Genomic DNA, 27,396 nt, shown 5'->3' on the forward strand with positions numbered 1-27,396 from the left:
ACAATAGCTTTTTGTTGAGCTCAGACGACACAAACGGACTATTCTCCCGATGACTCTGAGCAGAGAGAAAGGATTTCACCCGATGACTTTGTGACAAAGCAAGATTTCCTCATTCCCAAAACTAGAACCGTAACATATTTACCATCTCTTTACGTGTGTTAGTGAAGGGTTGACTTGGTTGTGCACGCCCTTTTCTGAAAAATGGTAAAGTACAACAATGCATGCATCTCAGTCGTGTTGGCATACTGTAGGTGCATGACCTCACCTGTTGCTGCAGGTGCAGGAGGAGCGTAGGGAACACCTGGCAGAAAAAACACACAGTTTACCAAAGTGAGAAAGCAGAATTCAGATCTGAATTTTGATTCGATGCTCTATAACTTTGCTAATTATGTTTGCTTACATGTCAGTGTTCTCTACAGATGTAGGAGTGTTTTTACAGTGACTGGTATTTTGTGAAGCAGTTTGTATGAAAGGTAGTTGGCTTGAGTTTGCGATACACCGCGGATAACCTCAGGTAGATGGAGGTCAGCATATTTTTCACCAGAGCGGCTAGCAAGACCAACGAAGCAAAGTTATAGTGGATATGTTTGGAATCTAAAACTTATATCTGTTTTAAAGGAAGAATGTGTGACTTTTCGATCGACTCTCGAGCTGCAATCACCTGTGGCCTGCATTGTTGTGTTAGCATGCTAATGTTAGCGCTCTTTAGTTAGCTTGTAGCTTCACATCTACGGAAATTGACAAAGAATGACAGTGATCGAAAAAACGCTTAGGTGTCATTCGAATAATCAGTATGTTCTTCTTCGTCTCTCTAGTCCTTGACTAAAACAGCTTTTACCGTCCTGTCCATGTAAACAAGGCTCTCACAACAACACAGCCAGCGGGTGAAACTTTTTGAAACCATTTTCTGACTGAAATCATTCACACCACAAAGACCGGAGTCTCTCTTAAGGACCCTGTGAACCTCGGAAGGTAAGCTTGAGCAGTCACACCACGGCACACTTCTACTGACTAACGGCTGGTAGGGAGCGAGTTCTAGGAAAGAGTAGACTAGTTAACTAGTGGGTGGTGAGCTTCTGTTAGCTATAGTAAAGTTATTGACCCCTTTTTGCATGTCCAGGACATGCTACAGTGGATATATCTTTAAATTGTGTCAACCATCTAAGAGTAATTCTTCTTTTAGGTTTGTGGAGCTATAATGCATGTGTAAGAGACATCATAGCTGCAGAGTTATATTTGGATTGGAGCCAAGTGTCTGTTGTGAGCAGAAAAGGAAATGAGCAGAAAAGCCAGGAATTTGTAGGATGTACCTTCTAGCAGAATATAAGCAACGCTGTGAAGATGAAGACTTTGCCACTTTGCCCATGATGACCAATGAGGCCAATGATTGCAAGCGATAGTGAGATCTTGGTCAGCATGGATCAGCGATGGTCTGCACTTTGTCAGCCATGTGTGTTGTGTTTCGATGTTGTCTGACCATGGCTGAATAAATCCTAAAATGATCCACAGTCTGTTTCAGGAATTCATCATTGTCCATTTAATACAGAAACAACCCCCACCCAACAAGACATGATGACAAACATCTTTTGTTTCAATAATCGAACTTTGATTAATCCAACTCATTGGTAAAGAATGACTTACACGAGGAACCAGCTTGTTACTGTTAGTGAATCCACTCTGGGAAATCTCAGGTTTCACAAACCATCTACACAGCAATTTACCATTTTCACGCAGCTAATTCATGCAGAATTACAACAAGGTTTCTTTATTTCATGTTCATAATGTAAATATTCAGAATTACTTGATTGCAATGGTTTATGCAAATATACAATTTAATACACAATATAAATATTGTGTCCCACTTTTGATTTTGTACCTCTTACACAGTCATCATTAAGAAATACAAAATGTCAAACTCAGCTAAGAACGGTCAGGAAATCCATTATTTGTTTCCTCCTGTCTTAACCATCAATGAATCAATCACGCCTTACATCACATGATATATCCATCATACAATAACAAAATGACAAATAACTGAAAATCACACAGCAGGTTACAGTTACAGGTTAGTGTTAATGTTCCTTCATCATGCATCGTCTGCCTCAGCAGTGAGACGGTCTACATATAGTTGAGGTAGTCTTCTCCCTGGGATACCATCTGTCTCAGTGCGGTCAGAATCGGCCCGTTGATGTCGTCACTCGTGTTGATTTCTGACTCGTAGTTCTTCACCAGAAAGATGCAGTTGATGGGAATTCCCAGCATTGCACTGAATTTTTCCACCTGTTGGAGTCAAATAATTTCAGATAATCAGGGATTGCAAAGCTCAGACCAAAGGTGGAAATGTGATGAAAAAAAGAACTGAAACTCAACAATAACAAATCTAAACCGGCTCACCTGTCCCTTCAGGTACTTGCTCTTGTGCAAGTTGTGAATATTTGATCTGACCTCAGGACAGGCCTGATCAACTTTGGTGAGGATGGCCAGTTGGGGAATTCCTGCAGATGTGGAAACATTTTCAGTATTTTAATCTTTTGATTTTCTTGTATTTCATTTGCCTGATATGGAAATGTAAGTGTGTGATATCTGTTCTTACCCAGATCACTGGCAGCTAGTCTGACTTCTCTTAACTTCTGCACGACTTTGTCACCTAACAGAGAGACTGAGCTGACAGGAACCACACAGACCAGCACGTGGACTTTGTCATCCAGAGAGGGGTTGGAGTCGTAGCCCGGGTCATTCTCTGTCAGTGGGCCATTAGTACGAAACTGAAAAACAAAAATAGACATTCTAATAGTATTTTTCAATGCACAGAGCCGTGAATGTTTCAGTGAATAAAAAAAGCACACTCTTTTTTTACATATTCTAGTTTTACATTTTATTATTGAGAGACTTGCTTCTCACACACAGGCCCGAATCCTTGTGCTTGGGTCGCGGTACCAAACAAACATGCCTAATGGGAAAACACCCTGAGAGAGAACTCAACCAATCGCAGCTTCTGAAGAAAGTGTTATACCTAGCAACGGGGTCAACCGGGTCAACTACGCCTCTTCATTAAGATAAAAGTTTCTGTCTCTTCCTCGCAAAGAGAGTGTTTCTAAATCACTCCTCATCTAGGACTCCTTGCTAGGATTATTTAAGCTGCAGCACACCTCTGGTGGAAACTTGAGGAACTGCAGGTTTTTGCTGTTCTGAACATCAGAGGGTGCTGCTTGCATTCATTTAAAACACTTGTTGAAGTGAACTCCACAGGGCCCTTTAACAAAAAAAGAGAAAGTTTTAGGAGTGTACCTTGTAATCCTCTCTCACATGTCCCCGCAGGGCCAGTTTGACATCTTCCACCTGGACTCCATTGTTGAGGTTTGCCTCCAAGCCCATGATGTCATTGAAAACAATAGAATAGAAGCTCTGGTGATCTTTCTGGATTTTGTATGTTTGGTACTGTGAAGAAGGAGAAATAATTTGCATCGTTCAGGTAAATCTAAGATAGACATTACTAAACCAACAAAATAATTATTTCATTTTATTCAGTTGATCAAATGTTTTTTATTTTATTTGTAATCTTTTTACTGAAACTGAGCTGCCAAAAAAATATCAATTTCTTCAAGGAATTTAGTTTACAGAGAATGGTGAATAATCTTAGTTTTGAGTCACCACAGTCATCAGTTGTTCATACCTTTAGGGTGAAGCTGCTCCCAGAGGTCGCATCCGTCAAAGCTCGATTTGTAACAATGCCTCTCAAAGCACTTTCAACAGAGTTCACGAAACTGGACTTGCCGGCACCAACCGGTCCATGAAGCAGAATCCTGAGATGTTTGACTCCTTTGTTTCGAGGTTGGTAAGATTTCATGAAGTTGAGATTGTCCTGAGTGCTCCTGTTGGTAGAAGAACATGAGATTCATTACTTCAGTGTTTTGAATATTGAATGTTCAACAGGCACATTGTTATTGATGCTCTGCTGAGTGGCAGACCCACACCCAGTTTCATCACCCTCACTTCCTGTTTACTCACGTCGGCAGAGTCCTCCATGGCTGTCTTAAACAAGCTGAAAGACAAATTCACAACATACAGTAAGACAACTTCAGACTATTTAAACAATTTAAACAGCATCATGTTTCACTGGATGGTAATATTGGAAGATGGAGATGAGATTTATTTTTGAGACATTTTTTCTCAGGTTGAGAGTATAAACATCATTTGATTTATGGATAACTTATTTTTTAATTAAATTGTACTTTGCATACAATTGGAAGAGTAACAGTCTGATGATGCACTTTGCCTTTAAGGTTGCTCATGGTTACGGCTGGCGGAGTGATATTGCTTTAAGACCAGTGAAGTGATGTATCACTGTTGTTGTTATTCAGTCTGGGTGTGTCATGCTATGCTACAGACGGATATTAATGTGTATGAGATAAACAGCAGAAGATGTCCCCGTGCTCCTGCTTACCCACACCCAAAGGCATATTTAATAAAGTATATGTAGTGTATACTTAACTGCAGGACAACCAAGGGTTAAACTTATAATCAACATCACCTAAAGAAACACTGTCACAATATTTGACCAGGAATCATTTTAATATTTGTGCAAAAAGTCTTACGAGAAGGTGGAGGTGTGGGTGGTTTGGAAGGTTGAGGTCCCATATCTGAAAAATATAACAGTGGTGTGTTAATGTCTCTGGACTGAGGGAGAAAGCCGGAGTACCGAGAGAGAAACACTTCCCCAGGGAGAACATGCAAACTTCACACAGAGAGGGGCCTGATCAACAGGGATTCAAACCAGGAACCACCGTGTGCTAACCACTGCACCACCATGCAGCCCATTCAATTTATTCGTCAGTAAAAAAATAAAAAACAGTTCATGAGAGTTGGTTTGTTAAAGTAACTTTTAAATAAATATCAATTCCATGTTCACATCATTCAAGAAAAATAAACAAAGAGGGAAAAGGAAAACTCAGCAGTACAAAGAGTCCTTTATAAAAAAGAGATTTATCATTATAAACATCTTGAAGTATAAAACAAACTGATGTCAATCAAATGAATAATAAAATCATAGAATGAAGAGAGTCTTACCTTTTCTTGTGATGCTCTGAATGCTCTGGAGTGACTCTGCAAATGTGCAGGCTGGTCCGGCTTTTTATAGGATAGGGTTTCTTACTTTCACTTTTGTTCTTAGGTATCTGTTTCTGGTCAGCCTTCTGACATACGAGAAATGACCATTCAGATCTTTAGTGACTTTTTTTTTTTTTTTTTTTTTTTAATGTGCAGGTTCATCAGAATTCGCATAAGATGTAATGTTGGAAAAAATGTATCTTGACTGACTGACTATATCAGTCTTTGCAGATACAGCAGTGATAGCTTGATATCTAAATGTTTTTTTCAGTATTTATTTATATTTACTCATTCTACCTTTCCCTCTGTGTTTACCTGTCCTCGTCACCTGGCTCTTACATCCAGCTGACCCCACCTGCCCTTCAGTGTCCCCTTCTTCCTCTATACTCATCCACTTAGCCTTTTTCTTTTTTTAACATGTCTTTATGATTATGCATCGTTTATGTATTTGCAGCATGTTTACCGTTTACGTTTTTACTGGTTATGTTTCAGGTTTTTGTCGCACTTTTTTTTCTTCATTCATTCTGGGGATCTGCGTGGGGGGTACTGCGGGAATATGGGGCCCCGGGGACCGTTGGTACGAGCCATCCGGTCCCTGTATGACCAAAGTGGGAGCTGTGTCCGCATCCTCTGCACAAAGTCAGACACGTTCCCAGTTGGCCTCCGCCAGGGTCGCCCCTTGTCACCGGTCCTGTTTGTGATATTCATGAACAGGATCTCCAGGAGCAGCCGTGGACAGGAGGGTTTCCATTTTGGGGACCTCAAAATCTCGTCTTTGCTTTTTGCAGATGACATGGTTTTGTTGGCTTCCTCAAGCTGCAACCTCTCCAGCAAGAGATCCATCCACAAGGAAGCTCAGGGGATTTCCTTTGCGCAAATGTCTGAGCTAAATAAAATCAGAGACTTTCACTTTCAGATTGCAAAAATAACCCCCCTCTTACCTCAGCTATTCAGTCAAGACCTCAGAGTCATGCCTGCCCGACAGTGTTCCCTATCCATCTGTGAGCTTCAGCCCTCTTCCACCCTCTGTTGACCAGCAGAAACAAAGATTGGGGAACCACCAAGTGGAAAAGTGGTGGTTGGCCGTCGGCTGTAGTCTTTGCAGTGTGTTCAAGTGCAACTTTTTGGCCTAGACAAAAGGCGACGCTACAGGCAGCCTTCATCACCACTAGTTCTTTGCCGTCTGCTCAGTGTGTCAGGGCCTTAAGGGAATGCGTCCTAAAAGTTTGCGTGTCTTTCATTCGATCGTTGAAGAGAAGATAAAGAAGTCAATACAACAGATGCCCTTTGGTCTGAAGAAAAACATCAACAGAAGAATAGGATAACCTCCGTTAGGCAAACACTGAAACATGACAGAAAACAATAAAACACGAGAAAGGTGAAGAGTGAAACATCAGGCATGAAAACAGCATAACCTTGAAGACACCACACTAAATGAATTCACGACTTGACACAGTGAGGAGAAAAGTAAGGTTTCGTTTTCTCAAAGTTTTTTTACTTTGCATCTTTTTTTTGGTTACATCTCTTGTTTAATGAATTACAAACATGAATGCCGACATCAAGTCCTCCCAGTTTGATGCTCCATAGTCACAAGTGCATTTTTTAACATTTAGATTAATATCAAAACATTGCATAAACAAGTAAGGCTATTAAAAGGCCATAGAAAAGTGGTTCCATTCAGGTAATGTTCACCACCGTTTGAATATGTAGATGACTTTGTGGCAGGTTGGACAGCGATGCTCCACGTCTTTGCAGGACTCAATGCAGAACGGGAGGAAACAGCAGAGAAAACACCTGTAAGAGGAAGCAGGAGGCGTTTCAATTATTTCACCCTAAAGTTACAAAAGCTTGTATAACTGCTTTGTTTGCCTGTAAAGTTTCAAATCATTTGTTGAAAATGTTTATAGATTTCCCCCCCCCCACTAAATTCCACCCGGTGTTTGTATTTTTACCCAAAAAAGGTGAGGCCGGCACAGATGCCCCAGGTCATCAGGCCCGCTGTGTGATGCGTCACGGTGACCACTGTCTGCTGGCAGTGCGGACACACAGCTTGTCCCGGGCTGTCATGAAGCCCCGCTGTTACAACCAGGTGAGTGACTGAGGACGAGAATTGCACAAAGCAGAACGTATAGGATTGGTCTCCATTTTCAAATTCTCAATCAATGTCATAACCTAGTTAGTTTCGGCTGATGGATGTTCAGCATGAGTCTGGTTTTGCCCAAGATTTCTGCATCTTAAAGGAAGATGTTTCAATCACCTTTAACTTTGCTAGATGCTGCTGAGTGCTCATGATGGATTAACGTTGGGTCTTTGTAGATAATATAACGAGTAAGGTCTTTAACCTGCTCTTTAGTCTCTTTTTAACTCCTTTTTCAGGTATTAATGAAGGAGTGTTCATCTTTTAAATCACACTTCATCTAGTGCAACTGTTAAGGTCAGTTTGTCCAACTCTTCTGTTGGAACTTCTTGTGTTTTAAGAATGAAATGTCTTGGCTGCAGTGACTCAAAAGGACCAGCAGAGGGAGCCAAAAGACTGAGCAAGTTAAACATAAAAGTAGATACTGTTTCTGTCTTTCTTTGTTCCCTGCTGTGTACTTTAAGTTAACAAGCTGTTGAAGCAGTAAGAGTTTAATCGTGAACGCTGGTTCTAAAAGTGAAGTTTAAAGCTGCCATGGATGGGGGAAAATTTAAAAAACTAAAAAATTACGTACATTTAAACGTGACAATTAAAACAAATCCCTCAAATGAGACGCTCACAGTTCATATGAGCTAGTGTGTTTTAAATTTTTGGATTTCATGACAATCAGAAATGTACCTGTGAAAGGACCTCTGTTATAAGCAAAGCTCATACGGTGACCCTCAACCACACAAACAGTGAACAATAGCTTTTTGTTGAGCTCAGACGACACAAACGGGCTATTCTCCCGATGACTCTGAGCAGAGAGAGAGGATTTCACCCGATGACTTTGTGACAAAGCAAGATTTCCTCATTCCTAAAACTAGAACCGTAACATATTTACCATCTCTTTACGTGTGTTAGTGAAGGGTTGACTTGGTTGTGCACGCCCTTTTCTGAAAAATGGTAAAGTACAACAATGCATGCATCTCAGTCGTGTTGGCATACTGTAGGTGCATGACCTCACCTGTTGCTGCAGGTGCAGGAGGAGCGTAGGGAACACCTGGCAGAAAAAACACACAGTTTACCAAAGTGAGAAAGCAGAATTCAGATCTGAATTTTGATTCGATGCTCTATAACTTTGCTAATTATGTTTGCTTACATGTCAGTGTTCTCTACAGATGTAGGAGTGTTTTTACAATGACTGTTATTTTGTGAAGCAGTTTGTATGAAAGGTAGTTGACTTGAGTTTGCGATACACCGCGGATAACCTCAGGTAGATGGAGGTCAGCATATTTTTCACCAGAGCGGCTAGCAAGACCAACGAAGCAAAGTTATAGTGGATATGTTTGGAATCTAAAACTTATATCTGTTTTAAAGGAAGAATGTGTGACTTTTCGATCGACTCTCGAGCTGCAATCACCTGTGGCCTGCATTGTTGTGTTAGCATGCTAATGTTAGCGCTCTTTAGTTAGCTTGTAGCTTCACATCTATGGAAATTGACAAAGAATGACAGTGATCGAAAAAACGCTTAGGTGTCATTCGAATAATCAGTATGTTCTTCTTCGTCTCTCTAGTCCTTGACTAAAACAGCTTTTACCGTCCTGTCCATGTAAACAAGGCTCTGACAACAACACAGCCAGCGGGACTCGAGCTTCTCACTCATTGTAGACAGTCATGACTCAGAGACACATTTACACAGGATAGACTTGATTTCTGCTGTATTTATGTGTAAAATGTTGCATATTCCTTCTTTTAAGTGTAATCTTTAATTTTGAATATTGTCACTTTCTCATCAGACCTTTTAATTGGCGCTTTGAATTGTATCCGAACATGGTTCAATAATCCTTCGCATGCAACCCACTGGCGCTTTAAAAAGCAGAAATAAACATAGCTAAGGTCTTTAGTGTTCTCAGATAAATGTTGTTGTTCAGCCTCACAGTGTCGAAATAAATGTCACACTTTAGAAAAGCAGCAGCATGATCTTTTCACGCAGGCGGACACAGACCGGCCTGGTATCCAGCGGGCGGTGCTGTTGGGTAGAATCCGGGCTGTGGGCACATCCCCGGCTGTGGGTACATCTCTGGCTGAGGCGCGGCGCCCCCATAGTTCAGAGGCGGCCCCGGGTACGGTGGAGCTGACTCCTGTGGTGGGTATCCTTTCTCCATTTTCAGAAATCCTTACTGACGTAAAAAAAGAAGAAGTGTATTATTCACATTTAAAGTCAGTCCACTGGTTTTCAAGTAAGAGACTAAACGAGCTAAACTTTTACTCAAACAACTTTTTTTTAAAAGGTTTATTTTTGGGCTTTTAATGCCTTTATTTAGCAATAGGACACGTCATAGAGTTATGAATCTGAGCTAGAGAGAGAGACAGAGGGGAATGACACCGTAAGAAGCCACAGGTCGGATTTGAAACGCCTGCTCGGAGGACTACAGCCTCCACATGGGGCTTATGCACCAACCACTAGGCTACTGACGCCCCCTAAAAAACAACATTTTAACGTCCTGAAACAACCTCATCAGTTGTCCAAGGGTTAAATGGTTTAGGTAGCTTCACAGCGTGTCATAAAGTGTATAACTGTGCTAAGCGCTGGTTTCCTTACCTGAGAATGACTCACTTCCTCTTTGTAAGGTGGCGACCACAGCAATATAACAGAAAACTTGTGATACTTTATCACAGGTCGAAAAATGTGCGCTCTAATGAAACTGAAGCAATGTTATAATGGAATATATAATAAATATTATAATGGAGAGATCATGTATCAGGTAAGTCTCTCTTATTGAGCCTCGAACTGATTTAATGTTGAAGCTCAGAAACAGAAGCAGGACAAAGTGAGAAATTGTAAAGCTTGACGTTTGTGGAGGAACAAACTCGCATTTTCCCTCTGCACTCTGTGACCACAAGTTTCACATCAGCTCTTTGAAATCAAGCCAGGCGGGGGACAAAGTGAGTCAAAATCAGATGAGGACAACATGCTCACACGAAAGACGGACTCTGGTTTTCACTTCAAACATTTCACAATATTTTATTTAAACCTGCAAAGACTGATATTTTTGGGCACTTGGGGGAAGCAGATTAAAAACAAAACATGGCAACGTTTAGAATTAATTTGTCAAACTTGTTGCCAAAGACTCGCCTATTTACATTTGAGACAGTTTTGGATAATCATTTGTTTATCAAGTTTCTGATATCCCTGCTTGATAAGCCAGACGTCAATGAGTGGTTTCTAAACAATAGAAACTCCTTGACTCTAAAGCTGCGAAAGGATTTGAAGCTTTGTTAAAGGAAAGGGCAGCAGGAGATTCAGTTAATAATTCTTGATACAATCCTCATCATAAGTTCGCTCCAAACAGTGCTCCAGGGACTTTACTTCCAGGGAGTAAAAGTCAAGTTTCTGATATCCCTGCTCGATAAGCCCAACGTCAATGAGTGGTTTTTGAACAGTAGAAACTCCTTGGGGAAATATTGACTCTCAAGCTGTGAAAGGATTTGAAGCTTTGTTAAAGGAAAGGGCAGCAGGAGATCCAGTTTCTTTGAGTAAAATTTGTGCATTCAGTTCAGAAAATATAGCATAGAATTGTTTCACTTTTCCAACTTAAAATTTCACCAACAAACCTCCATAGTGCACCTTTCAAGAAAATGGTTATTTACAAGTGAGACTCAGGTAAAAGTCTAACAGTATTAATGGCAATATGAACTTAAGACACAACAACATGTCTCTTAAAGAGGACATATTCTCCCTCTTCTCAACCTTTTCAAACAGTCCCCTGTGGTCTAAATGAAACATCTGTGCTGTGCTTTGGTCAAAATATAACATGAATCAAGCACCAGAGGAGGTTTGTGATCCTGTATAAACCAGCTCACTCAGAACACTCCGTTTTGGGGTGTGTGTCTCTTTAAATGCAATGAGCCCCCCCCCCTCCCCCCCCTCCCTAAATTTTCCCAGTAGACATCACTCCTTCACTAGTGAGAATAAAAAGTTTTGCTCAAGGCTGGGGGTGGAGTCCATGGGTGGAGATACCAGGAGAGGGGAGGGGATTTTTTTTTTTTTTTTACCAAAATCCCACTGTGATGTCACAAGGAGAGCAAATTTGAAACGGAGCATTTTTCTCTGTGTTGTAAGACTTATTCAGACCACAAACAAAGGACTGGATGGGTTTATTTCAAATTTTGTGGGTCAGTAGACACTCAGGTTACCCACATATATGTTCAAAAACACATTTTTCACAGTATGTCCCCTTTAATAATATTGTTGCTTATTCATTGCAGAGACACTTGAATAACATAACTGGCATCATAGCGTTTGTTCATTGACGTTTAACATTAGCTGACGTGACTATAGAGCAGCCTGGTGTGTGCAGCACAGCTGGCCGTGACCGATTCAAGTGCACATCACGGGGAGCAAGGGTCAGGACACCAGCAGCCGACTTGATAGCTTCGCTGGCAGACTGGAAGAAAGTAAATCAGCCTGACCGAATTATCAGCCAGCCGATAATATCAGCCGATATTAGCCCATCCAGTGACTATCGGTATTGGCTAATTTGATTGTAGATACCTGTATGTGCCGATATTACTAGATTTATTCACCAGTCAAATAGCATTTAATTTGAGTTTCATTGCATTACACTAGCAATTCTCTTTGACCAGCAGAGGGCGCTATACAGACAAGCATCATTACTCTCCAAAGTGTCGAGCGGTGATGCGCATAAATGTTCAGTTATTTTCCAGTTGGGTAATCATCTTGTCTTCATTATAAATCTTTTCCACAAGTGTTTGATAACTGCATTTGAGGGATGAACACAAATGAAAGCGTGTATCTATATTTATCTATCTCTGCAAATCAAAGATACATCTACAATGTTACAATTCACTTAGCAGACGCTTTTATCCAAAGCGACGTACATCAGAGAGGAAGTACAACCATAATCCATTCATACACTGCCACCGTCAGCGGGAGCAATGCAGGGTTAAGTGTCTTGCCCAAGGACACATCGGACATGTTGCTCAGCTGGGGATTGAATCCTTGACCTACTGGTTGAGAGGCGACAACTCTACCAACTGAGCCACAGCCACCCTAAGAAAAATATCAGCCGACATATCGGTATCAGACTTTCTTCTCTCCCCAATGATGATATTTGCCCCTAAAATTCCACACCGGTCAGGCTCTAAACAGTGTTAACACTTCGTAACCATGACAGCATTGGGTTTGGACAATGTTCCAGTAGTACGCCTCCTCACAACAGTGAACTTTGGAAGAACAAAATGTGATTACGTTATGCAAATGTTTTATTGGTGTGACATAATGGTGTGTGGATTTTTCCCAACAGACTCTAGAAGTCGTATCGAAACAGGTATTGAAGTTATTTAATTTTCACTACAGTCATATCTAAGTTTAAAACTCTGGTGTTGTGACATCCCTTATAAGTACACTTTCCACTATTTGGAGAAACCATCAGTTTAAAGAAATAAAGTTAAGGAGGCATAAAGCAGAAGACGTCTTGTTTAAAAGGACTTTGTACTTTACTTAGTAAACTGTTGGATTATTGCTGTGGTTCATAAAACAGGAGGCTATATGGTCAGTCTCATGGTGAATAGGCTCAGTCAGCCATGTTATCCCTCCTGTGTCTCCTCATAAATCCATCCTAAATCAATTAGAGCAACATGAGCCACAGCCACTGATGGAGCACTCCAACTGACCACAGGATATCATCTGTGCCTTGCCCTTGTTTTGTTTGTGCAAGGTATCTGCACAACGCTGCCATCACAAACACTATTAACATTTTAATTAGCATTTCTGACTGCATCTATTGTATTCAGTGACAAAGAGGAACATGAGTAACATCAGGAATCCAAACATTTACAATCTAACACAAACAAAAAGCTGATAACTTCAACACTAAAGCAACAGGAGATGATGAGGATTATAAAAGTAGAACTGCGTCCAAAATAAGTTTTACCTACTTGTTACTTCCCATCAGAGGTTGAGCTCCCTCCTCCTGCTCCAGCTGACAGACACCCAGTGAGAACCAGAAGACAACAGTTGCTATGCAGGATGGTAAACCCAACAGAGGAAGTACAATCTGAGCTTCTTATCGCTCGCTGAGCAGTCACTGAATTCCTGAAACCTTACGATACCCCTCCCCCCTCCCCCTCCCAACTCACTTCCATGTGACTGGGAGGACGTCCAAACACATTGAGCCGACCAGCCTTACTGAGTTTGTTCAACACGTTAGTCAAATACTGACCTGCGTGGATTCAATAAGAAAGTATGCAGAAGTCCACACAAAGAGAAGAAGAAAAAGGTGTGTTAGAGAAGAACAAAATGTTTCTGCTGACCCAACAGAATGCATCATATACAATAAGTGACCGTTCCTGCCTGCAATTCTGGAAAACTCCAATTTCACAACTCACACATATGAAAACATCACACCAGTATTACAAAACACCAAGACTCAAACATTAAAGTTAAAGGACATCAGAAAGATGGAAGGTAGAATCTAAAAGACCAATTTGGTTTTTTTTCCTGTCATGACCAAAGAGCTGCTGACGTGCTCAACTCAAAAACTCCTGTGAACGCTGTCAGCAAAAAGAGGTTTGGGGGTTTTGCCACCACAGGTCCCTTGCCTTGTTTCCTGTCTTCAACTATGCAAAACCCGCACTGTGCTAGAGTCCTCACGTTCTGGTTATGAACAGCCACTTGTTCTGATGCAGACTTCACCTGTGTGTCATATCCTACATAGCAGGCCTACTATATTAATGCTCAATATATTTTATTTATTTCCGCTCCTGTTCACTTTGACAGACACATTCTCTTTAGGGCCAGCTTTAGCCAGGGGAAGTCACTGGACCTGAACAGATATAAGACACAGCTGATCATCTAAACATCCACAAGAATAATATTTACACTACAGGAGGAAAAAGAAGTATAGATTGCAAGAAATTATTTTAGGTTCTTGGTTCTTTACATGTCGTGTCTGCACCTCTGGTTTCATGTGGTTGAACTCTCTCAGTCAGTCTCACTTGATGTCCTTGAGTTTTAGTGAGTTATTAATCAGGTGCTTCTACCTTTACTTTAGACTTTATTTTCCCCATGGGGAAACTCTTTTCCTCAGCACCGTTACTGTTCAAACAGACAATTCCCACCGAGGAACATACATACACAAAACACAGAGTATATCACAAACAGAGTTAGACAGTAATACAGATTTCTCAGTTCAGCGAGGTCGTTTGTTCATCATGAGGGAAGTGGGGTGAGGTGAGTGTTTATTGGATGTGTGATGTCCTGTTCTATTGAGGTTGCAATGTGTGCAATGGCCCTGTTGTTGAGTTCTGTGAGGTTTGGTGGTGGTGGTTTGGGGGGGGGAAATGAGAAGAATGAGTCCTGTGTCATCCAGGGTGCAGTTTTTATTATTTTACTGAACAGGCATTAGCAAACAACTGATAAGCAAATGGGAGGAAACAACTGACATCTACACAGCTTTATATAGCTCTATTTCACACTCGAGCATAAATCACTTGGCGCTCACTGCCCAGCCCTGTAAGGAGGAAGGCCAGATAGGAGGTGGCCACAAGTTTCTGTCAGTTTCTGAGCAGAGAGCCTTTAAAATCAATCTAAGGACATATTCAATCATAAAGAATAGGGGACACAAGCTGGTTAAAACTGAGGGATTCATTTTTTTAATATCTATCCAGTACTATAGTAAAGTGACTTAACATTACAACCATTGTCATGCTGGACTTCCGGACCCTGACGGTGCCGGTGGGCATAGTGCGGATCCTGGAGCTGATCTTCACCTGTGTCTCCTTCAGCCTGGTGGCATCGGTTGCCCACAGCACTCACCAATACTGGACATTGTGCATGTTCGTGTGGTGCCTCTGTTTCTGTGTCACCTTCCTCATCCTTGTCCTGGAGTTAACTGGCATCAACACCAAGCTGCCGATCTCATGGGATGACTTCACTACAGCTTTTGCCATGTTGGCAACTCTATTGGTGAGTGCATTAAACTTTAATGTTACATAATAGAGCACATAGATATCAGAAGATTCAATAAAACAACCTCAGTTAAAAATTAAGATACCGAATCTGCACCATACTGTATGAAACATGGACGTAGTCTCAGTGATGTCACCTTTTGGTTTCTCAAAGAGCATTATGAAGCCAAACGAAGGCAGTTGCTCACATAAAGCAGGGTCTCCATGGTGATGTTTGACAAACATACTCCCCGTCCACCATCCCGCTGACTTTATAGCTCTTTATACCACATCTCCTGACTTCCTCCATTATTCATGCTTTGCTCTTTTCGTAATAACTGCGCCAACAATCAGACCACCTTAATGCTTATTCACAAACGGGAATTGGAATTGCGGGGTAACTTACATTAAGATACACAATACGTGGACCATTATAATGATAATAATAATATCACGATGCAGCTGTTCTGCGGAGTCAATCGATACATGCAAGACAAACATATAACGCTACAGCCCGATATCTAATTAACTGAAGAATATCAAATGTCCCTGAAAAGGTTAAGTGCCCGATTCATGTATCATTACATATCGCTGTCATCGCTTTGTTCAGCACAGACTTTAAAGTCGGGGGTAGGCAAAGAAAAACAAGGCTGAAGGTCATGGTGAACAGATATGGTCGTTTGAATTCACACGTGCACCCTGCTAGAACGATGTCTGAAATGTTCAGCAGTGCAGAACATGTGCAAAATGGGGACTCAATAGACTGTAGCCATTTAGACTTCAGACTTTATTGTCCCCGAAGGGAAATTCTTTTCCACAGCACCGTTACTGTCCAAACAGACAAGTCCCACCAAAGTCAAAAGCTCCCATTCTGGCCTGATCAGCGAGGCCTTTTGTTCAGGACCGTTATTATAGCAGGAATCAGGCTCCTCCCAAGGCGAGCCTTTCTGCACCTCATTGCTCTATACCTCCGTCCTGAGGGGAGTGGGGTGAGGTGAGTGTTCAGTGGGTGTGTGATGTCCTGTTCTATTGAGGTTGCAATGCGTGTGATGGTCCTGTTACTGAGTTCTGTTAGGTTGGGTGTGGGGAGACCGATTATTCTGGCAGCTGTGGTTGTGATGCGTGTGAGTTTGGCCTTGTTTTTTACAGACATCATGTAGAAGAAGCAGGTGGAACGGTACAGTAAGATGGGCTGGATCATGCTCTGATAGAGCAGCAGGAGGAGGTGGGGGGGCAACATGGAGTCCTTTCAGTTTGCGGATGGCTGACAGTCTTTGATGGCTCTTTTTCTGGATGTCACTGGTGTGCTGTTCAAAACTGAGTTGGTTGTCTAGTGTTACTCCAAGATATTTAAAACTGTTAACTATTTCCACTGCTTGGGAAATAATTGTTGAAATTAAATTGTTGAAATTGTTTAAAACAAAATCGTCTCACACTTGTTTGCTTCCTCTCCTGCAGGTGCTGGCTGCGTCCGTCATCTTCCCTACCATCTTTGCCAAGTATGGGTACGGCTTATACGTCGGCGCCTCTGTTACCTCCTGTCTAGCCTTCATCCTGTACGCCGTCGAGGTCGGGCTGACCCGGGCCAAACCTGGAGAACTCAGTGGCTTCCTGTCCACAGTCCCGGGCCTCCTCAAGGTTCTGGAGGCCTTTGTGGCGTGCATCATCTTCAGCTGCCTGGGGTACAGTGGTTACTGGTTTAAACCAGGCCTCCAGTGGTGTGTCGCTGTCTACTCCATCTGCTTCATTTTCGCCCTCATTGTCATCATCTTCACAATCTGCCGCCTCCTCTCTCTCTTCCCCGCTCCGTTTGAGAAAGTCCTGTGCGGCTGTAATGTGATGGCGGTGCTGATGTACATGACGGCCGTGGTTATTTGGCCACTTTACAGTTTCAAGGACTCTCCCAGGCCTGCAAATTGCTCGAATTCGCTCTACTGTCCATGGGATGATTTAGTGGTTGTTTCTTTCATGACATGTTTCAACTTGGTTGCTTACATTGTAGATACGGTTTATTCTTTTAGGCTGGTCTTCTTTGTAAGCAGAAGCTAAACTGTAAAGAAGTTGAAAAATTGAAATGTTGGACATCTTGCGTCACTGTTATGTATAATAAATTTGATCACTGTTTTTTTGCACGATCTGAAATACAGAGTTTTTTTGTGAACTGGATATTGATTTTCTTTAGCCGTTATCATGATACGCAGGTTTTAAATGTTTTAAAGAGCCCATATTATGCCATTTTTGGGGTTCTTATATTTAATCTATGTACCTACTTTTGTACGTTGCACTGTTAGACCCCACGTGGGCCAAGTCTGCTCTGATTGGTCTGCCGATCCGCTCTGTCGTTATTGGTCAGTTGCTCAACACGGTTCTCGGAAATGTTCCGCCTCTTTTACCATATTGGGAATGCAGCCACTGGCTCCGTCCGAGGGGAGCATAAACATTAGCACCTTAGCACTACTGTGCTACCGCAGGCTACGGCATATCATGGGCATGATACAGAAGTTAACAGGCCTGCAGAAGTTAACTTGCCACAACGAGCCAATGGGCTTAGATCAGTGATCTCATACTGACAATGACGTCAGACTGACAATTTTTTATCGAGGGGGGCTAGAACCAAGCGTTACATGCGGCTAATGCTACAGCTAACAGGAGGATGTAGGAGAAGCCGCATTTCCGCAGACTTTGAATTTTTGCAAATAGATGTGCCTAAACATACACAGGACACTTGGAAAACACACTAAAGAGCATATAAAACCAGAAAAAGCATAATATGGGACCTTTAACTTCTGGACAATGATATCCTCGTTTCTTCTCCCTTGCATCATTGTAACAACAGACTCTTGTCGTTCCCAGCATGTGAAATACAAATAAAATCTCATAAAAGTGTGAGGAAGTTTTGCAAAACTACATTAAGATATGTGTCATTTTGTCATTTCAGTGCAGAAGTTCATTTGCCTGTTTAATGGGTAAACAGACTCACAGGGATCCACCCTGCACTTCTCAAAGGATGTTTGCAGAGGTGTGTTGAATTGTGCAAACCCTGAAACACGCTGCACTGATAGATTTCAGCTCCACTCCCTTTTTTTATGATAGCAGGGTGAGAGAGAGAGAGAAAAAAAAGAGACAAGAGTTTGTTACACACATGCATGATGCAGAGGCTATTCATAAAAGAGTGGGCGGATTGAAAATGAATCAGCCTCTTTCTGTAGTTTTTCAAAATGGAAAAAAAAAATATCTGCACACCTGAATGTGTGGCAGGTGCATCAGTGGAGGGTGAATCTTAAAGACGAGGAGAAAACTGTCAGTGGAGCACACTGTCAGTTTCTTTCATAGTCTGTAGCTTTTCAAAATAAAATCTGTATAAACATTCGTGTGTAAAAAAGGAAATTTTTAGACAACATAGAGATCTGGGTTGAGATTTTTTTTACATTTCATAAGTTAAAAACTAACCCTTGACTAAAGGAAGCATTTTACTTTGAAAGGTTTAATCAAAGATATTCTGATAACATATATCTACGCCTCTGCATTTTCACATTAAACGATACAAAAACGAATCTAAAGAAAGATGAGTTAGTTTAAATGTATGCATGCTAAGCCTTCGTCTGACAGTGTTACAAATGCAGGAGAGTAACAGGTCAAGGTTCAAGCTAGGTAACAATGACCATGAGAAATCTTGATGTTTTACCTCTTTCTAATCCAGGAAATACTGCTCCATTTAAATTTAAGAAAGTAGCACAATGTGGATATGAGCTCACTGATATGAAAAAGGGAGAGCAAGAGAGGAAAAAAGGTCTGAAAGAAATGTAAAAAGTACAGAAATATAAGGATGTGTTTGAAAAATAACCAAACCATTTTAGAATTTTTTAAGCATTGTTTGAAAGTGTTTTGTGCCTTGGTCAAATGGACAAAAAGTGTCTCTTATATTTCATGCATTTTGCATTTCATCTGGGGGAAAAAAAGCTGTAACCCTGATGTGAAGGTACAACACTTAAAGCATGTCAGTGTGTTGGCTGTTTTACGACGTCCAACATGAACATCGACCTGCAGCAGCTCGAAACAATTTAGGAAACATCAGGAAACATTTGCTGGCTCAGTTGGTAGAATCGTCGCCTCTGAACCAGAAGGTTGAGGGTTTGATCCCCAGCTGAGCAACATGTCCAATGTGTCCTTGGGCAAGACACTTACCCCTGAATTGCTCCCGCTGCTTCAGTGGTGGTGTATGAATGGGATTAGTTACTTCTGATGATACTACATAGTGATCACTACCATCAGTGTGTGAATGGGTGGGTGTGACAGGTGGTGTAAAAGTGCTTTGAGTAGTCGGAAGACTAGAGAAGCGTTATATAAGCTCAAGTCCATTTACCATTTGCTGCAATTTCAGACACACGTGCAAAAACTCCAAAAGAAATGCAACAGTGGAAATGAATAATAATGTGCAAAAAGCAGAAGATGCAGTACCGGCAAACACGCTGCTAATGCACAAATGGTGCAAGTCAGAAAACATACAAACAACTTATAAAATTGCAAAATCCAGTGAACACAACTTCAGTGCTCCAGACAATTTCCTTAAAGAGGACATATTATCCACCTTTTCAAACAGTCCCCTGTGGTCTAAATGAAACATCTGTGCTTTGCTTTGGTCAAAATATAACATGAATCAAGCACCAGAGGAGGTTTGTGACCCTGTATAAACCAGCTCTCTCAGAACGCTCCGTTTTGGTGTGTGTGTCTCTTTAAATGCAAAGAGCCCCCACATCACTAAGAATAAAAATGGCCAACCTGCGCAAAAGTTTTGCTCTAGGCTGGGGGTGGAGTCCATGGGTGGAGATACAAGGGGAGGGGAGGGTTGTTTTTTCTTTACCAGAATCCCACTGTGACATCACAAGGAGAGCACATTTGAAACGAAGCATTTTTCTCTGTGTTGTAAGACTTATGCAGACCACAAACAAAAGGACTGGATGGATTTATTTCACATTTTGTGGGTCAGTAGACACTCAGGTTACCCAAATATATGTTCAAAAACACTGTAGAAGTGGATTTTTCATAACATGTCCAATTTAAAGGGTTCTGAGATAGAAATTCACAAAATTCATCATATTTTAGAGACTTGTTTTCTCAATGGAATAAATAAAACAGCTTTAAAAATCACTCTTTCAAAAAGTCTGTGTCTCAACTCGAACAAGTGCGTTCCAAGACAGGAAAAAGGGCGATTTTTTTTTTCTCTCAGGATGTGACCTCCACTGACATCATTGTCATCACTGACATCATTTATTGTTTTGGAGAGACTGTGTTAAAGGCTGTTGATCGCTTGCAAGCTGCTTTTAAAGAAATAGAAGCCCAACTCCTGGTAGTCTGGTACTTAATGCAGATAAAACTACAATGATGATCTTCATGGGACAAAACTAACTGTCGGCCCACTCTATTTACATTTCAAGGTACTCTTATTGAGACCATTTCCACTTTTAAATACCTTGGTATCATCCTTGATGACAATTTGTCTTTTAAACCCCATATCGAGAATCTGGCAAAGAAACCAAAGGTGAGATTGGGCTTTTATTTCTTTTGTTTCTAAAAAGAGGCTTATTGCTGCTACTTTTATTCCATTATTAGATTATGGTGATGTACTGTACATGACTGCCTGCTCTACCTCACTGCACATGCTGGATGCTATTTATCATTGTGCGTTAAGATTCATTACCGGCTGTAAATTACTCACCCATCATTGCACCTTGTACTCTAGAGTAGGCTGGCTGTCCCTGTCAGCTCGTAGGCTTCTTCACTGGTACAACTTCATTTAAAAAGCTCTTACCTCTGCACCTACCTCACTTTTAAATCAAATCCATCATACAGTTTGCGCTCTCTAGACTTTCTATCTACGTCAGTCCCCAGAACTCGTACTGAGTTTGGGAAGAGGGCCTTCATGTACTCTGCTCCCTCCACATGGAACAGGCTTCAAAAAACACTCAAATTGCAGGAACTCATCACTATTAATGCTTTTAAAACTCGGCTCACAAGTTTTTTAAAGGCTAATTTCACTGCATAGTATTTTATCATCATCACATAATTGTTCTTTTAGTGTGTATTGTGGTGTTGTGCTTTGTTTTTGTTTAACATGATCTTGTCCTCCTTCTCCTCCTCCTCCTTCTTCTTCTTCACCTTCTGGACTGTATTCGTCTCTTTTTCTCATGTCTGTGCTTTCTTTTTGGGTTTGCCTTATATTTCTTTTTTGCTGCTGCCATTTTGGCCAGGCCTTGCTTGAAAAAGAGGTCATTTGATCTTAAGCAATTCTGCCTGGTAAAATAAAGGTTAAAAAAAAAAAAAAAAATTGTGTTGTGAGATTAGCTCATGAGGGAGGCTCGGCTGGAGGAACAGAGTCCAGTGTGTTTGTCTTAAAGTGAACATGATAACACTCAGTCACCGGCCAATCAGAGGAGAGGCTCATGGGCCATAAAGTGCTCAGATAAGGTGAGGATGCTCTGTTTGCACTGCAGCACACTTTGAGTTTCATTTTAAAAGAAACACACGCACTCCCACTCTACATGGATCTCGTCAACGGGCTCGTTCCTTTGCTGAGACATGCACTCAGAGTAAAGTGACTTTGGAAACAAAACAAAGCCCTTCTATTTTTTTTAATTTTTTTTTAGGTGAAGCAGACTCGTCGTTTGCAGCCATGGTCCATGTGGATTTGCAGGCGCTCACTCAGCCCGTGGGTATCATGAGAATAATGGCGACCGTCCTCACTTGCATGTCTTTTAGCCTGGTTGGGTCTGCGGGATATGTCACGTCTCCGTACTGGGCGTGGTGCATGTTCACCTGGTGTTTCTGCTTCTTCTTCACCCTCCTCATCCTCATCCTGGAGTTCACCGCCGTCTCTTCGAAGCTCCCGTTCGCGTGGATGGACTTCACCACCGCTTTTGCCATGCTGGCGAGCCTCATGTGCTTCGCCTCCTCCATCATCTACCCCACCTTCTTCACCTGCAAGGACTGCCACCGTCAGATCGGAGCGTCCGTGGTGTCCTGGGTGTGTTTCGCCGCGTATGCAGGAGAAGTGGTCTTGACCCGCCTCCGTCCGAGCGGGGAGCACATAGGTTTCCTCGCCACGGTGCCGGGCATCATGAAGATGTTGGAGACGTTCCTCGTCTGTCTCATCTTCACGTCGCTGGAGACGAATCAGTACTCGAACGACCACGCCCTGCAGTGGTGCGTCGCCGTGTTCTCCCTGTGCTTCATCTTTAACATCGTGGTCATCCTGCTCACCATCGGGCCGTTCACCTCTTACTTTCCGATCTCCTTTGACAAAGTGGTTATCGTTTATAATATTCTAGCAGCAGTGATGTACGCGACGGCGATGGTCATCTGGCCACTGTACAGTTTCAAAACAAAGCGACCCGTTAACTGTGGACACCTCTGTCCCTGGGACAAACTGGTGATGGTCACCTTCATGACCATCTTCAACTTTATCGTTTACACACTGGACTCTGCCTACTCCATACGCCTCGTGTTCTTTGTCAGCCACCAGTGACACTGCTGCTTCATGAAACAAGAACTGGAAACAAAAATGAGTCCTGGGTTTGACTTTGTGGATCTGAAGTTTGAGGGTTTTTATAATTTTTAACAAAAGGTTATGAGTTCCCCTCGAGTTGATTTGTGTTGTTGTGGATGGGATGCACAACAAACTGTGTATTCTGCTCATCAATACAAGGAGATTCATGACAATGTTCCTGTTGAGTTTAATGTGGAAATAGAAGTAGAGTTAGGTAATGATTACAACTTAATCACTGTCGTAAAAATTAAAAATAGCCTTGAAGAACTTTGGATCCTGATACACAAAGAGTCATCAAACAGTGCAGGAGATTAAACTGAGCTCCTATTACTCGGGTTATGTCAGTGATATTGTGCATCTTAAAATATATGTTTATTTTCACATTTGTATTTGCCATGTCTTTATTTGTGAGAGCTGCTATTTGGAGAAATCGGATAAAAATATGAGTTTTTGCTGAGTGAGCTGAGAAGATGGATACCACGCCCATACCTGCAGGTCTATATAATAATAATGAATTAGATTTATATTGCACTTTTCTAAATACTCAAAGACGCTTTGACAGGAAACAACAAAAAACAAAGCAAAAACTAAGAGAACAATACAACATAGAAGTAGTGTCGAGGGAAGAGTTTGAGAGTCAGTGGTTGTAGGCGGTGATGAAAAGTTGAGCTTTTAGGGATTTCTTGTAGGAAGTGAGTGTGGGGGAGTCTCTGATGTTTTTAGGGAGAGAGTTCCAGGAAGTTGTCAGGAAGTTACTGCACCGTTGGGCAAGAAATAGTCCTGCACATTTACTGCCCGACAGGTGAGTGATGCACGCAGCACTCGTACAATGAGCTACATCAAACATGTTAATAAATGAATGGAAGTTGATCTTCACACAGGTCAGGGCTAGCTGTTTCCCTCTACTTCCAAGTTGTTGTGCCAAAGCCAGGCCAGGTGTTTTTTGGCTGATTTTCACCTGACCCTCATATCCTAACAATCGGGCTCAACAGCGTGGTTTCCGTTCTCATTCTGCTTATTTCTCTACAGTCAATCTCTTCTTGTCCTGTGAGATCACAGATGATACGAGAATACAAGAGGAGGTGCGCTGCTTTCTCTGGCTTATGATCCTATCCTAGGTTAAAGGTCTGAAACTAGAGAGAGGTGGAGATAAACTTTTTTATAGAGACATTTTGTGAGGTGTGGGAAGCTGGATTTGTTATCCGCCTCTTGTCTTCCTCGGTGCTGGTGGTGTAAATCCTGATGGTATAACATCAGCTCCTTCTTTTCTTTCTCATCCAATGAACTCGCTGAAGGACGTCACACAAAATCTCACTCCTAATCCTGCAGCTATTGTGCTGCCCCGCACACCAATCTGTGTGAGTGAACTCGGGTCAAATGGAGCAAGTGGAGCGGAGAAAATGTAGCCTTTCTTCTCGTGTCAGTCTGTCAGAAAGACACGCCCGTCAATAGTCCATAAATGTCAGAGACTGGGGGGGCAGAGAGAAGTCAGCAGAGTCACCTTATAGAGGGACAAAAATACATTCAACACTAGATGGACTTTAAATTGCTTCATAGGCAGGAAACCAGTTTGAACTCTTACAAAATAAAACATTTGTATTCCCCCCCCCCCCCCCCGAGGCTTTGAATCTGACCCTCGGCCCTTTGCTGCGTGTCATCCCCCGACTCGCTCCTCCTGACATTTCCTGACGTTTCTCCTCAGCTGTCTTATCGGTCCCGAAAAATAGCTTTGAAGAGAAGGGGCCCAAATGGTCTAGTGGTTAGTTTGCACGCCCCATGTACAGAGGCTGTAGACCTCGACCTGTTCTGCATTAAAAAAGTGCCAAAACTTTGACAGAAAAGACAACATCGATTCTAAAATAAAGTTGTGTACAAGAGGGATGACTCAATCAAAAACTGCAGGCAAACTCTAAATAGCACAAATACATGGTCACCTATACTGTTGAGAAAATTACTAAGACTTGACTCCACACAATAAGACTCAGTCGACTCAGATGGCTTACGTTGATGAAAGTTTATACATCAGATGAATACTCATGAGGAGACATGATTCAACATCACACTTCTGTACTCGTGTCTTGCTCAATCACATCTGCAGAACTTTTTAAAAGGCATTGCATATATCCTAAAAGACATTATCATTATCAGGGTAGTGTCACATTGACCCACCTAGACTAAACTGTGACGTCTATAACACTGGAGCAGACAATAAGTCTACCAAACATCCTTGCAGATATCAGGAAGAACAGCTGACACTCTCTAAGCTGTCCTTGGTGTTCTAATAACAGCTGAACTCTGTCAGGTCTGACTGTCATTAGAGAACAGTGAATAAACCTAATGACGTCTGTACATTATAATCTAAATAACTACAGAAATTCCACCACATGTACAGAACAGAAATATAGGCCCATGTTTTCATGCAGTGTGAAGGAGTTTGCCAGCAGTTTTAGAGAATTGGAAAGAGGAAATTGGTGCTCTTCTATTTTTCTTGCTGTGGTATCAAAGCAGGCATCGATATTGTTGGATCTTTACTAGTATCATATCGAAGTTTGAAAATCTGGTATCATGACAACTCTATTTCAGAGTTTAGAGACTTACAGCTTTAAAAATGATGAATGATTGTGTGCATACTACATATACACTGCCTTTATAATTATCATCATATATACAGAGTGTATGAAGGCAAACAGTGACACAGACACACACATGCATGGTCCTGAAATGTGAGCGGTCTCTCACCGTCCTCGTCAGGTCACCTGCTGTGATGCACTGAGGTGAGCCAACAGATAACCATAATGTGAGCCTTACGGCGTGTGAGTCACTCTGACTCACTCCTCCCCGTGCTCATTATCTCTCATTATAGTCGCCTCCTGATAAGCGGCCTTTGAGTCAACTGTGCAGACATCTGAGGGGTATCCTGTGAAAATGAATCACCACTAATTGATGGGCACGGTGTAACGAAGCTCTACCTTCAATCCATCTTTTGTACTTTTTATGACCACCACAAAACTATCAAAGATCCTTCAAGCAGTCTTATATGATTAATATGCAAATTAAAAAAACAGAAGGGGTGGACTGTGCTTACAGCTCTGCTTTGGCAGCTCCTGATTTTCTCTGTCTCAACGATCGTCTCAAGCTGACACAATTAGTCTCATACAAAGGACCTGACCCAGCCGGTCGACCTCACCATGCTATAAATGAATGTGTGTGCGGGAAGTGTGTGCGCTGACATAATCCTCGTCATGAAATACAGCCTGAAGGTTTTTCCTAATTAACTCTTCTTATTAGCCCGTCAGCGAACAGAACGGGAGGGCTTTGTTAGCATAAATAATAAGTACTCAAATGTATAAGCACCAAGAAGAAAAAAAAAATGAATTTACAATGTCTTTAAACTTTTTGAACTCAGCAAAGGTTTATATCTCAAAGCATTGAGGATGCCTTTAATTGTTAAAATAAAGTCTTCCTTCAGAATAAAGTGGAACACAGTATCCAGGAGAGTTTTAAAATCTTTATAGTCTTGAAGTTTCTAAACCCTTTGTGCGTTATTAATTCCATCTTTTCTGTTAAAAATAAATCAAATCAGAGGAAACAACTGCAGAAAAATCTTCAGGCTGCAGCTGAAACAAGAAACAATCTTCGTGCACGATCTGAAAATAGAAATCTAAGTTATAGTCTGACACACAGAGAGCTCTTAATGTGCAGCAACTATCAAAAAAAGAAGCTGAGAAATGCTGTTTACTCTAAAGCCTCACATTCATCTAAACACACAAAGCCTAAACTTTAACCTAGATTTAAACGTTAAGTTGTTTGCCGATGATGAGAGGTTTTAAAATGTGTTGTCTTTCCCTCTTTGTTAAGTATTTTTGATGCATAATGCGGCCTGTGTAGGAACGTTTGAAGAAATTCAACGGGTCTCATTTGCACTGGAGTATGCACTCCTGGAGAAAGTTTGTTGATTTGTTGAACTTCAGCAGCTGGACAGAAACACCCCTCCCCTTTAGCTTTGTTTCTGGTTTTGAGCTCAGAATCAGAATCAGAAATATTTCACTGAACCCCCGAGGGGAATTCAAGCAGAACAGTTAATCTGGTACAGATGTAAGAATGGACAAAGCAACAAAAACTAAAAGCACAAACTCTGTTACATATGTCCGTCAATTATAAACAATCCAAATATACAAAAGACATGGAAAAGGGGGAGGAATAGACTCCTAAATACAGCAACAGATAAAGATGAAACCCTGAGAACTGGGATCTGTGAGGTCAGTAAATGTAAATACGAGAAGTTATTGCACAATACTTTTCCCACACTGCCGATCACCTGTTGTAAATTAGCCGTGTCACATCCTGGCATCTGCCACCACACCTCTGTTCCTTTAGGGCAGCGACTACGCAGAAGTTTCACATTGTTTACTTTTAAACTCAGAGGTCTCACAACTTCTGCTCTGCTCTGGTAAGAACCGGTCAAACTGGACCCACATAGAGACGTCATTACCTCCCCACACGTCCTTTTTTAACCCCCTTTGATGCTGTGCACTGGTGGAAAATGCAGCACTGTAAACATGTACAGTATACACACACACACACACACACACACACACACACACACACACACACACACACACACACACACACACACACACACACACACACACACACA

At 41.7% G+C, this 27,396-nt stretch overlaps 4 protein-coding genes across 5 annotated transcripts; 2 read left to right on the top strand and 2 right to left on the bottom strand.

Moving 5' to 3' along the window:
• Positions 1–1,513: 1,513 nt before the first annotated feature.
• LOC110001012 (interferon-induced protein 44-like) lies at positions 1,514–5,152 on the bottom strand. Its single transcript, XM_020656423.3, has 8 exons — positions 5,068–5,152; positions 4,596–4,640; positions 4,009–4,042; positions 3,674–3,872; positions 3,289–3,438; positions 2,594–2,765; positions 2,395–2,495; positions 1,514–2,280 (listed from the first exon to the last, which is right to left on the bottom strand). Exons 2-8 carry the CDS (start codon positions 4,636–4,638, stop codon positions 2,119–2,121), a joined length of 861 nt encoding a protein of 286 aa, XP_020512079.1. The 5' UTR covers positions 4,639–4,640; positions 5,068–5,152; the 3' UTR covers positions 1,514–2,118.
• Positions 5,153–6,574: 1,422 nt separating this feature from the next.
• On the bottom strand, positions 6,575–13,346 carry LOC110001014 (cell death-inducing p53-target protein 1 homolog). Of its 2 annotated transcripts, none has more exons than XM_020656425.2 (5): positions 13,187–13,346; positions 9,231–9,405; positions 8,250–8,285; positions 7,059–7,203; positions 6,575–6,900 (listed from the first exon to the last, which is right to left on the bottom strand). In XM_020656425.2, the coding sequence occupies exons 2-5, from the start codon at positions 9,388–9,390 to the stop codon at positions 6,795–6,797; spliced, it is 447 nt and encodes a 148-aa protein (XP_020512081.1). In that variant the 5' UTR covers positions 9,391–9,405; positions 13,187–13,346; the 3' UTR covers positions 6,575–6,794. The 2 variants fall into 2 exon arrangements, with proteins under 2 accessions (XP_020512081.1, XP_020512082.1); XM_020656426.3 differs by having other exon boundaries at positions 13,183–13,338.
• Positions 13,347–14,718: 1,372 nt separating this feature from the next.
• LOC110001013 (myeloid-associated differentiation marker homolog) lies at positions 14,719–18,103 on the top strand. Its single transcript, XM_020656424.3, has 2 exons — positions 14,719–15,215; positions 16,655–18,103. Exons 1-2 carry the CDS (start codon positions 14,955–14,957, stop codon positions 17,243–17,245), a joined length of 852 nt encoding a protein of 283 aa, XP_020512080.2. The 5' UTR covers positions 14,719–14,954; the 3' UTR covers positions 17,246–18,103.
• A 3,571-nt stretch (positions 18,104–21,674) lies between these two features.
• LOC110001019 (myeloid-associated differentiation marker homolog) lies at positions 21,675–23,120 on the top strand. Its single transcript, XM_065964460.1, has one exon. It carries the CDS (start codon positions 21,867–21,869, stop codon positions 22,716–22,718), a length of 852 nt encoding a protein of 283 aa, XP_065820532.1. The 5' UTR covers positions 21,675–21,866; the 3' UTR covers positions 22,719–23,120.
• The last annotated feature ends 4,276 nt before the right edge of the window (positions 23,121–27,396 follow it).

This window comes from Labrus bergylta, chromosome 16 (genome assembly GCF_963930695.1).
Source record: "Labrus bergylta chromosome 16, fLabBer1.1, whole genome shotgun sequence".
Classification (NCBI taxonomy): Eukaryota; Metazoa; Chordata; class Actinopteri; order Labriformes; family Labridae; genus Labrus; species Labrus bergylta.